We start from the raw sequence: 13,873 nt of genomic DNA on the forward strand, positions 1-13,873 counted from the left end.
GCCCCGTCCCCGGGTCACTTCGGGCCGCCGTTCCCTTTCTCTCGATATCTGAGAGCGGTGAGCTCCCCGGACTCTGGTTCTCACGGTTTGCTTTTTGGTTTTTAAATCGGATGGGGAATATGCGCTGTTCCGCGTCGTTTGGTTTGCTCGATGCGGTGGTCGTGGCCGGGAGGACCTCTCCAGCCCGGCTCGTCGCTCGGGATGCCGTCCCTTCCACCTGCACGGCTCTCACACCTTCGATCTCTTGGGCTGGAGCCCATCTGAGTGTTCTGTGTTAAAAGAAAATGGTTAGAAAAAGGATCTAGTGCCTGGAATATCGGGATGGGGAAGTTCAGAAGGCTCCTGCGGGCACAGGGAATGCCAGGCCCTGCGGGATGCAAAGCAGCTCTGCGGATGGAGCCTTCTGGTTGTAGGAGTTGGGTCCCTGTGCCAGCCCAAGGCCACCCTCTAAATCCTCCTCCATCTCCAACTTGCAAAGTGCAGACCTACAGCGTCGCGCTGATTCTGTCCCTGTGCTGTGCTCTTGGTGCGGTCAGTCCTGGAGCAGTTTTGGTGGTGACTCAGGTGTCGTCCCAGGGGTGTTGTCCTTTCGAGGCAGTTTGCAGAGCTCTCTGTGTTCTGGGTGCCATCCCTGTGCCATGTGCTCGTTGGCAGCTTCGTGTGATTTGGTGTCAGCCTTGGCCAGAGGGCAGTGCTGGGGAGTTCTGTCCCAAAACAGCTGTGGTTGAACCATGTTTGCTCTTTGGAAAACCAATGGGGGATGTTGGCTGTGCTCTCCTTCTGCCTCCAACCACAGCCTTTGTCACTCTTGCATTGAGAGCACTGCACGGAGCACTGGGACCGCAGTGAGGGGTGTTACTGCTTGCAGAGCTGAGCGGGTCGCAGTGCCCATGGTGCAGGGCTGCTCCAGCTGCAGGCTCATAAGAAACCAACATGACGGCTTTGCTGTCAGCAAAGGCTCAGAGTTGTGTGTGTTGCAGTGGGTGCAGCGCGGAGATGAGAACTTGGAGCTGGGGGCAGATGCTGTGGTGTTACCCACATCCCGTTTTGTTGCCCTGGCTGAGGGAGGAAAACAGCATTTCCTGAAGCCAAGGAGATGCTTTCCTTGGTTCCTGCAGGTGCTGCATGGGTTGCATGTAGGAGCTGCATGTCTGTGTTCCATGGAGGACTCCTGTAACTCCATGTTAGGGCAAGGCAGTGTGAGCACCCGGAGCTCTGGGAACAGACTAGAGGAGTCCAAAACTGGCCCTGATGCTTCACAGCTCCAATGCCCAGCTGTTGTCCAATGCCTCATCTGGCCCGCACAGCCCCAGAGCACACCATGGGCACAGTGGGGCTGTGCTGCCTGCCCTATCCCTTCCCAGTGCCCTGAGCAGCCCTGCTGGCCCAGCACCCAGCACAGCCGTTCTGCCTGGGGAGCCCACTGTAATTACTTCCCAGTACCAGCGCTCCCCCTCGGAGTGACTGCACTAATGAGCTGGTGGAGGAGCTGTCAGCCGCCCCCTCGCTGCTTTGCCACTACAGGCAGCTGCCTACACATGTGGAGTAATTACAGAGCGAGACGGAGGATGCTGGCACCTTCCACCGACGTAATCCCACCTTCCCCAAGCACTGATTCACTTCTGTGCACCTTGGTGGGGCAGTGCAGCTGCCCCTGGGCCGGGGGACAGCGGTGCCTCTTCCCCCTAGAGACGAACCTCTCATTTCTGATGGATGAGATGACTGCTGGAAGCCAACCTCCATTTCATTTAAAGCTCTTTCTTCACGTGGAAGATTGTTTTGCAGTGGTGCACAGTTCGCTCTGGGTTTGGAGAAAGGTTTCTTAGCAGTGCCCTGAACTCAAACCCTTGTTGTTGTGTACAAACACAGGTGTGATTTCTGGCAGTCATTTACTCCCCTTCAGATGTAATAAATGCTACTCCCAGCACAACAGCTGTGTTATCTCCGAGTCCGGAGGGAAAGGGAGAGCTCCTTGCTCAAGTGAATCAAGAGGGAAATGGTGGCTGGCTCGGTGTGCTGGCAGCAGAGGCAGAACACATTGCAACACCAAATGAAAGGGTTGGCCTTTGGGGTCGCCTGTGCCACCCCAGTTTCTGTGCACTGTGCTCTGTGGGTGCTCTGTGCCTTGGTGCTGGCTGTGCTCGGGGCTGAGCACGGTGCTAGCAGTGCACTGCCCTGCTGTGGGTATGCAGAGTGCTTTGTGGGATGCTGTGTGCCTCAGGACTGCTGCAGTTTGCAGGTTAGTGTGTGCAATGCAGAAGGAAGCCCATGGCCTGTCCTGGTACCCCAAAGTGTTCCTGCACTGCTCTTGGGTCAGTGGTGCCTTTGCCTTTGGTGGCTCCTGGTGCTGTGCTCGCAGCGTGGTTTCACAATGCTGCTGCTTGTATTGCAGGGTGGAAGGCAGTGTGCTGCAGACCTCCCACAGGTCTCATCATCTGGGTGAGGTGGGCCCATGGGTTACTGCTGGTGGCTCCTGGGGAGGTGCTGGCAGTGCGTGCCATGAGCCAGCAGCTGTTCTGTGCCCTGTGGTCCTTCAGCCTTGTACCCACGCTCCAGCCCCGAAACTTGTGTGTCCTCATCCTCTGCTGCCTTGAGTAGAAATGAGGTGGTTTTGGAAGGGTCCCTGTTCTTCCTCTGCGTCCCTTGCTTGTGAGTGTGGTGTCTGGTACAGCTGATGCTAAATGCTGCCTGGGCCAGCTGCTCCTGTTGGAGATGCTCCTGGAGCAGGGTGTTTGCAGCTGAGATCTGCTGGTGCAGGGCAGGACGTGCTGAGATGGAGGCAGCGCCAGGGTTTGTTTGGGCATTAAATATTAACACAGAAATAATGGAAGGCGTTCCTGAGGCAGGGCTTGACCCATTTAGAAACAAAACTTCCTTGTGGCTGAGCTGTGGCATGGCAGTGCCATCGCTGTGTGGCCGTGTTGCAGTGCTCAGCGCTGTCACAGCACCCATCCCATGGGGATGTCACCCAGGTGGCTCTGCAGGGCTGTGCAGAGTGGTGGAGCAATGCTGGGAGAGCAGAGGTTGGTGGTTTTTCTAGCATAGAAGTAGAGCCCAACACTTGTGCTGGATATGTGGGACATCACTGCTGTCCTGGAAGCCTGGGGGCCATGCTCAGCTTCTTCTGGCGTTCAGCTGTAGGGTTTGCCTTTGGGCTGGAGGAGGATGGACTTTTTGGAGCGTGGTTGTAAAGACCCTGGGGAGGTGTTGTGAAGGTTTGCTTCCCATGCAGGAGAAACGTGATACGAGGTGAGCCAGCTCTGCTCCCAGCTCGTTCCTGGGGAGTGCTCAGACATCTAATTGTGGGCTGATGATTATGGCGTTGGAGCAGGAGGTGAGCTCTTCGTGGAGCACGCTCGGAGTGGAGAGGCCATGAGCTCGCTTCCTATGCACTCCTCTCCCCCCACCCACAGGACTGTGGCCTGGAGACCTCGTGCTTCGCATTAGTTTCTTTTCTGGCAGCTGAACAAAGCCGTGCCAATCCCAGAGAGCTGAGCAGCATTACCCAGGAGGTCAATGCCGCCGAACAAAGCAGAGCCCTTCCAACCTTTCGCTGCCAGGTTTTGTTGTCTGTGTTTTTCTAAACTCTTGCCCAGGCAGCGGGTTTGTGGGTGCTGCTGATGGAACAGGATTGGAGAGAAGGCAAGATGTGCTTCCATCACTGGGGTTTTGCTGCGCCCTGTGCCCGGGCTCCCCAGGCACTGAGTGTGATCCCTGGTGTGGGCTCAGTGTTTATCTGCAGTGTTTGCTTCTCCATAGTAGCTGGGAGCTTTCCAGCATCTTTCACTGGGGAGATGAAGGTGTGTTAGCTCTGGAGCTGGCTTCTCTTCCCACCACGGGAGTGAAAATACGGCTTAGAAACCTCTATTTTTATCTCTGTAGTGAAGATCCCTTTTTAATTCCCTTCTCCTGTGGGGCTATTTGTGTTGGAGTCTCCAGGCAGTGTCTTAAAAACGTTCACTTTCAGCAAACTTCCTCTCCGGGTTCCATGAGTTTTACTTGGCTGCCAAGGAGCCTCCTCCCCCCATGGAGCAGCAGAGCCTTTCTGCGATGCTTCTGCTCTTGGTTTGCTGCTGCCAAACAGCTGTGCCGTACCCCACGGTGCTGCTGTACCTCTCAGCTGCCTCAGGTTTGGGGGAAGGAGCAGCAGGGATATGTCAGTGTGAAGTGGGAAGGGCAGAGCAACCCTCCCCAGTGCCAATTAACCCCCATGCAATCTTCTCCCACAATTACAGAGAACACCTCACTGCACGGCTTGCTGCTGCAGGTCCTTTTCTCCTTCCAAGCTGAGCATGTTCTCGGTGCTCCTCCGGTCTCAATTAGCCCTGCAGCTCTCATTAGCTGGGTGCTCACTGTGCTGTCTCTGGGCTGGAGCATCCCAAGGCGGGATGGAACCCAGCTGTCATGAGCTCAGCTATGCACAGCCTGCCCTGCACCCACAGAAGGAAATGAAACCATCGCAGCCCGTAAAGGGCGTGCAGCAGAGCTGGGGCTGAGGATGCCTGGGGCGGAAAATGAGCTCTGTGTGTTTGGCCAGCTTTGGGTGAGGTGACAGATGCTTAATCAGCTTATTGGACAGAAGTGTCTGTCTGTCTCCCTCCCAGTGTGGGATGCTGCCAGCAGTGGAGTGGGGGCTGAGCCCCTTCCCCATGGAGCTGGGGGTGGCTGTCCACATCCCCTGCTTTGGGTGCAGGTTGCTCTGGGGTGCAGTGGGCACGGAGCTGCCGTTCCCTCCCCGGCTCAGCTGAGGTTGGTGTCTGGTTTTAGAGATGCTATCAGTGCTGGGGATTGAGCAGCTTTGGCAACTCCTGACAAACACACAAAGAGCCGTTCTTGGGCACGGTCCGATTAGTCCTCCTCTCCCCTTGTTTGGAAATAAGGACCTCGGGGAGGAGGAGAGGCTGTGCTGCTGCTCCGACACTGGTGGCTGCATTGCTGGGGACACGGGTGCAGTTCCCCGTGTGCAGCTCCAGTATGACACTGGTTGCAGGCCATGGTGGGACTGGATGATGCTCAGTGCAGCAGCATGGGCTGTTCCTGGCTGTGTCCAATCATTTCTGCCATGCTTGGCTTAGCGTGCTGCTCTCACCCTTAGAACTGCCCAAAAGGAGCAGAACCTTTGCCCTTTGCCCGGTGGGAGTGCTGCCATTGAGCAGCATGGGTTGAAATGTGGCCACATCAGTGCATAACCACCATCCCCCTTGTGATACTGGAGGTGGGGGTGGGTCCCTCACCCCATTCCTGCCCTTAAAGACACAGTGAGCTGCCCTGCTGCCACCTCTGCTAACACCCTCTGTCCTCCTTTCTTCCAGACAATCATGGAGCAGTTCAACCCCAGCCTCAGGAACTTCATTTCTATGGGGAAGACCTATGAAAAAGCCTTAGCAAGTAAGTGATGCTGTGCTGCTGGCACATCGCTGGAGGACTGTGAGCGCATGTGGGGCTGCACGGTGCTCTTAAATCATTAAAATTAAGTTAAAGCTCTATTTAAAAGTCTTGTTTACATGTTCAAGTTGCAGAGGAAAATAAATCCCCCCTCCACGCACAATTGTTGGCGGCAGCTCTTTGCTGAGCCTATCGGGTCCCACTGGGGGCTGTTAGAGGAGCATGGAATTAATTGGGTGAACCGTGGATTGATGGAAAGCAAAACCAAACAGTTGTGACGTGGTGACTGTGCTGCCCAGGTCCTGTCCAGCCCTGTTCTGTCACAGCTTCACGCAGAGGACATTTGCTTCGCCTCTGCTCGCTTCAGAAGCTGCGCTGCACGTCGCCTGGATTTTATTTTTTTAATTGGATTGCTGGAGATGCCTTTAAGGGCGGAGGCTGTCATGATCTTAAGTCGGTAGGAAAAAAAAGATTTCAGTCTCGTAGACTTAAATGGTGGTGTTTGAAGTGCGACCTCTGGGAAGGATCTGCACATTCCTGCTCTGTGCATTCCTGCTCTGCGTGTGCCTGGAGCACTCCTTATCTCCCCCAGGCCAGGCAGGGCTTCTGCATGCCTGTGAGGGGTCCACATCCCTCCCCACTGCTTCCCAGAGGGCATTAATGGTGTGGGAGGTGCCCATGGCACAGGGTGAGGACCTGGGGTGCTCGGAGACCCTCATGTGCAGCAGCATTGAGGATGAGAGTTGATGTCCTCCATGTACCAGGGGGTCAGGTTGGGTTTTAGGAACAATTTCTTCTCCAAAGTAGCTCTCAGTGGCACAGGCTGCCCAGGGAGTGGGGGAGTACCATCCCAGGAAGTGTTCCAGAGATGTAGCACTTGAGGACTTCCATTTTTCTCACACCTCTGCTCCAAGACCTTCCTGCAAGCTTGACAGCTGTCTTCAGTCATTGTTTGTTTGGGATCCCAGAGCTGGTGGGACACCCGAAGGCAGAGCCTCGCTCAGTGGATGCACTCTGGAAGAGGCTTCATTGCTGAGCAGTGGTGCTGAGCTGTACAGCGTGTTCCGTGATTAGAGGAAACCCCCTGCTTATCTGATTAAAGCCAGCGTGGAGCTGGAATGTCAACAAACAGCACTGAGCTATAATGAAAGTCTGTGATATTCAATTATTCTGCAGCGCTTTTGCTGAGCTCCGGTGGTTACGCTGGAATGAAAACCACCGAGGTCCTGCACGTACCTTGCTTTCCCCTCCTGAGCAGCTCTGTAATCTTGCTGCTCCAGCTTTCTTCTTTCCCGGTGTGTTCCTTGCTCCTCTTGCTTGTTTGTTGTCTCGTCCCTCCCTGTGGGGCTGAGCTCTTTGAAGTCAGAGCTGTTTTTCTTTTAGCGTCTAGCGCCTGTTTGGTGCTGCAGGAGTTTTAATAGCTGCCAGCCAAGTCTAAAACCTGCTTCTTTTTTTTTTTTATGCTTTTAGGTATGACATATGCAGCAAAAGGATACTTCGATGCTCTGGTGAAGATGGGGGAGTTGGCCAGTGAGAGCCAAGGATCCAAGGAGCTGGGTAAGTCACCGATTCGTGGCTCAATGGAGACCCAGCCCAGAGCAGAGATGAGACCAAATCTGTGCTGTTGCTGGGGATGAGGAGCTGGGCATGGAGCTGACCCTGCCTGATGTGAATAGCCCGTGTGCCTCTCTATTTGCTGCTAATGTAGCTTTTAAAAGAAAAGAGAAATCCTGCCAATCTCAGGTTGAGGATTTGAGGATGTTGTCAGCACGTGGTGTTTGCCAAGAGGAAGTGTTTGCTCAGAGCTGCTCTCAGGGTACTTTTCTTGCTTTAGAAATGAGGAAGGCATCGCTGCCCTGGGAGCTGGGGCAGTGCTGCTGGGTTGCAGCCCTTGGCACGATGTGGGATGTGCAAGGCCCAGTGCAAGTCAGTGCCCTGCCTGTGTCCCGCTGTGATGCTGTTGTTTGGGCTCAGGTCAGAGCTGCATCATGAGTCCTGATGTTCTGCACCTGCATTCCTTCTTCCAGTTACTCTTCAGAGAGCTGCTTTCCCCGTGCTCATGCTTCCCCTCCCTGCATGAGCTCTGTGCTCTCAGCTCACTCTGCAGTCACACTGGAAGTGGAAATGTGGGGGAAGGACTCTGGGCTGTGCGGGTGGGAGCAGGGCCACAAACCCTCTGCTCATAGGAGGGTTGTGCAGGGCTGTTCCCTGCATGCAGCACTGGGGTTTGGCATGGGGCAGCTCCTGTTGGCCCTGCAGCAACTCTCAGCCATCCTGCTGTGCTGATCTTTGCTGATGTTTATGGTGGCAGCTGCTCCACAAGGAAGAAAGTGGAGATAACATTTGTGGAGTTGATAACAGGACACCACCCTGTCCCGATGGGCTGCAAAATGCCTCAGATGGGGCTGTGCTGCCTGCAGCAGTAGAAGTACTGCTCTTCCTGGGCACACCTTGAGCTAATCAGTGAGGGCTGATAGTGCTGGAAAGGAGCTGGGTCTGGGTTGTGTCACACGGCTGCAGCCGGTGGGGGTGCTGCTGGGGCTGCAGCCTCTGGCCTCCAAGGACAAGGATCTGAGACTTATTCCTCTTTTCTCTCTTGTGCTTATTTTTTGGTGCTGTTTCTGAGCCAAGTCATCAATCGAACATAAAAACAGTGCAGATCCTGTGACTAAAAATGGTGAAAAAGCCCACCTATGTCCCAAATCCACACCGTCTCCGCACCCAGTTCCATGCTTCAATAGCACGTGCAGCTCAGAGGAGCTTAGCTCCTAATCTGGGTGCTGGGAAACCACTCGGTGATCCCTGTCTGTAGACGTGTTGGGTGTCTGGTGCAGGGTCCTGCTGCACGGTGCTGGCTGTATTTGCACATTCCTTGGGCTGCAGCGATGCTGCACACTCACCTTGCTGCAAGCATTCAGCCTCTGCCCACCAGATTGCTGCCCCCAGCTTAGCTCTGCGCTCCCCGCCTGCTTAGTGCTTCACATAGCTCACAAATTCTCCACCAGATTTTAGCAGCAGCGCTGAGACAGGATAATCTGGTGCAGCAACGGGAAACCCAGCAGTAATGAAGCACCTGAGCTGTAATCGGCTCTGTGCTGGGTGCAGGCGTCGGGTGGGGTGGGCACAGCCCTGCCAGCCCCACCACTGAGGTTTGGGGTGTTCAGAGTCTGATTTTCCTGTTTGCACCCAAAGCTGTGGTGCAGGTTGAAGCTCCCAGCGTGCCGTGCCTCACTCTGCTCTGAATTTTGCATCTCGAGGAGCTGAGCCTGGTGTGTGGTCAGGGCCAGGCTGTTCTTGGCATTGCCATCAGCTGGGTTGCTGGGATGGATGTGACCCGCTTGTCTGGTTCTGGTCCCCTCCAGCTCTGGGACTTGGAGGGTTAGACCAAGCCTGCAGTTCCTCTTGGGTGTGCACAGCTTGGCTGAGAGGTGGTTTTTGGGAGGGTGAGAAGATGGAGTGAGTTAATGCTGTGCCTGATCAGGCAAGATTTGCTCTGGGCTCAATCTGAGATCTTTCCAGGAGCCGGGTACTGCTCCAAATCAGCTTCTGTGGATGGTACTGGGTTGTGCTGGGGGCTGAATGCACCTGCAGAAAGCACCTCCAGGGCCAGGACTGTTTTGGGGCTGGTTTTCACTGAGGTCCCCTCAGCTGGTGCCCAAGGCAGCTTGGTGTCAATGGGGCACAGCTGCAAAGGAGCTTTATGTGGCTTTCAAAACGTGTGTTGGTGTCAGGCCACCTTCTTCTGGGTGTCCCATGCCTGAGGAGGGACTCAGAGCTCAGGGCAGAGCCCAGCTCTGTCCCAAAGGCCCGAGCACTTTTGGGACACAGTGCTGCGGTCCCACCTGACTCCTGGTGGCCTTGGCGTGGTTGGGAGGCTTCGTGCTGCACTGAATCCTCAGGGGAGATGCATTAATCCACTAATTGGATTTGCAGCCGTTTTGGGTAGGAGTTTCCTGCAGCAGCAGAGATGCAGATAGAGATCCTGCAAATGCCAAAGGTCATCGTGCCAGCAGAGGTCCTGTTGGTGGGCACTGTACCCCCATGCTGCACACAGCTGGAAACCTGCGCTCAGCCAGGCGGGCTGGGGAAGCAATGGCTTTTTTTTTTTCTCTTTACTTTGTCTCAAAAAAAAAAAAAAGTGGAAAGCTTTGCCAAGCTGGGCTGGAACAGAGGCTGGGAACTGAACTGATGATTGTAATGCTGATGAGCTGCTGATATAACATCAACAAATCCTGCATGATCCTTTCGGCTGTGATAAATAAATGGAACCTTTTTGAAGAGGAAATGCAGAGCTGATTGTTTCCCTGTACCCGTGTTCTTTCCCCCTCCCCCACCCCCCCAGTGCTTGCGTGAATCTCCCTCCATGTTGCTTTGCAGTTTCATGTCAGAGCTGATAGGAAGTTGGATCCAGGACCCTTTGTGTCTGAATGAGGGCTCGGCCATGAAGTGCTTTTCTCAGGGCCTCGAGGGCTCGTTTGGGATTGTGCCACGTGAGCTTGAATCCCGATCTGTCGGTTTCAGGGAGGAAATAGGATTGCAGAAGTCCCCAGCAGCACGTTTCTGTCCTAAATGTGGCTGAGCCAAACACTGAGCAGTGCCATCTGATCGCAGCCAGGGCTGTGCATCGCAGGGCAGGGCAGGACGCAGTGCATGGGGAGCAGATGGGACTTCACCCTGTGCACAAATTGGTGCTTTTCCCCCCAGAAAATAACTGTCGGAGCTTTCCTGTCCACTGCACAGCTCAGGAGGCAGCTGCCCAAACAACCTGCCTTTTGCTGCCTGCTGCTTTCTCTCGTTAATGAACTAATGCTGCTCCTTGCCTGCGTGGTTGCTTTGCTTCTCAATCCTGTTGCTTCTCCTGTACCCCTCCACAAAGCAGAGGGTGAAGCTGGGTGCAGTGGGGAAGAGCAGCGGAGCTTGGCACTGTGCTCTTTGGCTTTGAGCTCCGCATGCTTGGTGCCGGTGTGGAGTGGGGCCGTGTGCTTTGTGGAGCAAGGAAGCGATGCCCAGCACCGGTGCTCCTATGCAGCTTTGCATTATTTGATATTTCATTAAAAATGGCCCTTCTCTAGCTCGAGGGCTCAGAGCCGCGGGCTCAGGAGCAGCCGGTTCCTGCAGCTCTGCCTTCTGCCGGGCAGCTGGCTCTGCGCGTGGTGCCCAATTGCAATCTCAGTGATGTGGAACAACCTGTTTCGCCGTTGCTCGCTGGGTGTGGTTGGGGAAGGGCCCACAATGGTCCCTATAGTTCTCCCAGCACGATACTGTGAGTCACGCCGACGCAAATAGCAGCTCCCAGCCTGTGTGTGCCTCCCTGCAGAGCAGGCACGGCCCTGGCACTGCCCTCCTGCCCACCCCGTGGCTCTTTGTTTTTGACCTCAGCTTTCACGCTTTGCTTTGCTTTCTTGGCTTAGTGCATGTGTGTTTTGGCACAGGGCAAAGATGGTGCTCGCCCTCTATCTAATTCCCAGTGTGACCCACACTGTTTGCAGCAGGGATCACTGAGCGTGTTGGTTCCAAGCAGTGCCAGCAGCGTGGGAGGGAGCTGGGAAGAGCCCCCCGTGAGCACCGTGCACCGCCCCATGCTGCTGATCCTACCATCAGCCGGGGCGTGCAATATTTTGGCTTCACAAGGGCTGTGATGTCTCTGAGTCACATTTTAACTTCTCCCCTTGCTGCCGAGCTGTGTCAGTCCGGGTTTCAGGGTGAGATGTTAATGCCTAACGAGGTCTGCAGCCTTTTCACAGTATGGAGCATGAGGCTGTCGGGGTGTTGGAGGTGTGTGACATTATAGCTGCAATTCGGAGACTTCAGCTTCAATCCACCACCCTGTGCTGGCTCCCAGCTCTGGAGGCTGCTATGGGAAACCCAGAGTGAATTTCTTAGGGCTCCCAGTGCGGGAGGAACCTCAGAGGAAACTGGTGTGACCTGGTGTTGGGCGGGCAGCCTGCAGCCTTCCTGTGCTCTGTGCTCCCCACGCAGACATTCCAGGGCTGCTCCTCAGTGTCCCTGCAGTGTCACGCTCAGCACTGTGCTGGAGGAGCTGTGCGGGCTCAGGGTGCTCCCTCCCACCCAGTCCCCAAGCTGGAAAAGCAGCAGCACTGACCCCATTGGAGCGCATGCGCGCAGGGCAGTGAGACATGCAGTGCAGGGGATGGTTTTCTGCCCTGCCCGGTTTGATGTGGAACGGCATCCAGCCGGGGCTGAAACTCCCCGCATTCAGCTGTGATAACAGCCAGAGGGGATGGTGGAGGAGAAAGTATCAGCAGAGATGGCTATCGGTGTCCTGGGAGGTGCTCCTCCACCTCGCTGCTGCTGGGAGCTGGGTGGGGAGCGCAGGGGTAGAGCTGCACCGTGCTGATCTGGGGCTGTGTGTATTATTTCTAAGCATCTCATCCCTTCCCTGCGTGTGTTCCATGCACAGCAGTGCTGGCAGAGCCCTGGCCTGGCTGCTTCTGCTGCTGGGTTTGGTCTGATGGGAAGGGGAGGGAGCACAGTGTGAGCTTTGGAAATATAGGGAAGCCACCTCTGTGCCAATATACTCTTGGAGAAAAAGGAATCTCAGCCGAGCTACAGCATTACGTCACTTTTCTTGCCCTCCTGGTAGTGGGAATTTGTGCATTTCCTATGATTGAGCAGTCGCAGCCCAACCGGAGAGCAATTTCCTGCAGTCCTGTCGGGGTAACCTTTGGCCCAGGCCTTCCCATTCATGCGTGGAGCTTTTCAGTGCCGATGTGTGGAACTACTACGGCTGCTGCACCTCGGCACTGCGGGCTGCTCAGCTTTGCTTTGCTCAGCATCTTGCAGAGCAGCCATAAAAGTTAACGGCATGGCTCCAGCTGCGGAGAGCTGGAGTGGTGTGGGAGCAGAGCTGCTGGTCACCTTACTTTTTGCACTGCTGCTCTGCTCCCTGCCCTGTGCCACCCTGTGCCTGTCCCAGCGCCCTCGGCCCTTTGAGATTTTTCTCCCTTTCAAAGCACAGGGGCTGGCATCTGCCCAGAACAAAGGGTCAGATTTTAATGTTTGCAGAGTTTTGAGACATGCTGTGCGGGTGCAAAGTACGAATTGCTTCAGCCGTGAGCTAAAGCACGTTGGACCAGAGTGTTCCTAATTGCTCGCTATTGGAGCGCAGCCCATGTGGATGGTCCCATGGGGATGGGAGCAGGGTGACTGGTGTGGGCTGGGGCTGATGGTGCCGTGGGTCTGAGGCTGGCACAGCTTCTGCAGAGCGGCTCTGTGGGGCTGCCTGGCTCCGTCTATGGCGGGGCTTTGGGGCAGGATGTGGCTCTTCCTGTCTGGGGAAAGTGGAGTGGGAACAAGACTTGAAGGTCTTGTATTGGAAAAGAAGAATTGAAGGAAGAGTGGAAGCAGAGCTGGGATCCCTCTGCTGGGACAGCCCTTCCCCTGCAGCATGGCTGCCCCGTTCCATGGTGTGCTCACAGCCACCAAAGCTGAACGGATCCCTCCCTGCTGTCTGAGTGCCCCCGGCTCCATGCCTGAAGCCCCCCTCCTCTCGCCTTCTCTTTCCAGGAGACGTGCTCTTCCAGATGGCTGAAGTCCACAGGCAGATCCAGAACCAGTTGGAGGAAATGGTGAGCTCATGTTGGTGCTGTGGTGCTCAGCCTGGGCAGAAAGAGCCCCTCTGAGCCCCCAGATCAGATCTCCGGAGTTGGTGAGGGCTCAGCCAGGGCACCCAGCCCCTCACAAGCTGGGGTGTTGTGACTAGGTCCGTCTCTGAGCACCTGTCCATCCCGTGCTGCTGGCAGCATCCCCTTCACCTGCTCAGCCCCAGCCCCACTGCCCTCCTGGTGTCAGCTCTGTGCAGCCCTGGTTCTCATCACAGGGATTCTGGGCAGTGATCAATGATGCTCTGGTGGGCAGATGTCAGAACCTGTTTGCTCTCTTCTTGCAGCTGAAGTCCTTCCACAACGAGCTGCTGACACAGCTGGAGCAGAAGGTGGAGCTGGACTCACGCTACCTGAGCGTAAGTGTCCCAATTCAGCCCCTGGCCACGTCCCTGGGCCATCAGATGTGTCACCATTTGGAATGTGATCTCCCAACCCCTGTTTGCTCCCAGGGCTGGGGGTTCCGCATCACCCCCCTTGGGCTGCTCTGAGCTTCCCCCTCTCACCCCCAGGCTGCACTGAAGAAATACCAAACAGAGCAAAGGAACAAGGGCGACTCACTCGACAAGTGCCAGGCTGAGCTGAAGAAGCTGCGGAAGAAGAGCCAAGGAAGCAAAAACCCCCAGAAGTACTCAGACAAGGAGCTGCAGGTAGGAGCAGGGCGGGGGGAGGGCAGCACCCCTGTGCCCATCACCCTCCCAGCTGTGTGCTGGGGCTGTAGGAGCAGCCAGGGAGGCACTGGGATGACGTGGGGATGTGGCCATGCCCAAGCTGAGCTTGTGCTGGTGCCGTGCAGGAGGTGTGCTGGTGACTAACCCTGCTAGATCCACCACAGCTGGTGGTTTGTTGGGTTATTGGGTTTTTTT

At 55.7% G+C, this 13,873-nt stretch overlaps 1 protein-coding gene across 1 annotated transcript; it reads left to right on the top strand.

Moving 5' to 3' along the window:
- The first annotated feature begins 5,285 nt into the window (after nt 1–5,285).
- Nucleotides 5,286–13,837, top strand: LOC104913767 (brain-specific angiogenesis inhibitor 1-associated protein 2-like). Its single transcript, XM_010721306.2, has 5 exons — nt 5,286–5,388; nt 6,856–6,942; nt 12,913–12,974; nt 13,295–13,366; nt 13,520–13,837. The coding sequence occupies exons 1-5, from the start codon at nt 5,319–5,321 to the stop codon at nt 13,820–13,822; spliced, it is 594 nt and encodes a 197-aa protein (XP_010719608.1). The 5' UTR covers nt 5,286–5,318; the 3' UTR covers nt 13,823–13,837.
- The last annotated feature ends 36 nt before the right edge of the window (nt 13,838–13,873 follow it).

The sequence above is a fragment of the Meleagris gallopavo genome, chromosome 20 (assembly GCF_000146605.3).
Source record: "Meleagris gallopavo isolate NT-WF06-2002-E0010 breed Aviagen turkey brand Nicholas breeding stock chromosome 20, Turkey_5.1, whole genome shotgun sequence".
Taxonomy (NCBI): Eukaryota; Metazoa; Chordata; class Aves; order Galliformes; family Phasianidae; genus Meleagris; species Meleagris gallopavo.

What these genes read in the sequence shown, in the direction of transcription:
- LOC104913767 (XM_010721306.2), top strand. Translation starts at nt 5,319, where the DNA reads ATGGAGCAGTTCAACCCCAGCCTCAGGAACTTCATTTCTATGGGGAAG. An exon ending in CCAAGGATCCAAGGAGCTGG is followed by an intron (nt 6,943 to 12,912) that starts GTAAGTCACCGA and finishes TTCTCTTTCCAG; the next exon opens with GAGACGTGCTCTTCCAGATG. An exon ending in AGAACCAGTTGGAGGAAATG is followed by an intron (nt 12,975 to 13,294) that starts GTGAGCTCATGT and finishes CTCTTCTTGCAG; the next exon opens with CTGAAGTCCTTCCACAACGA.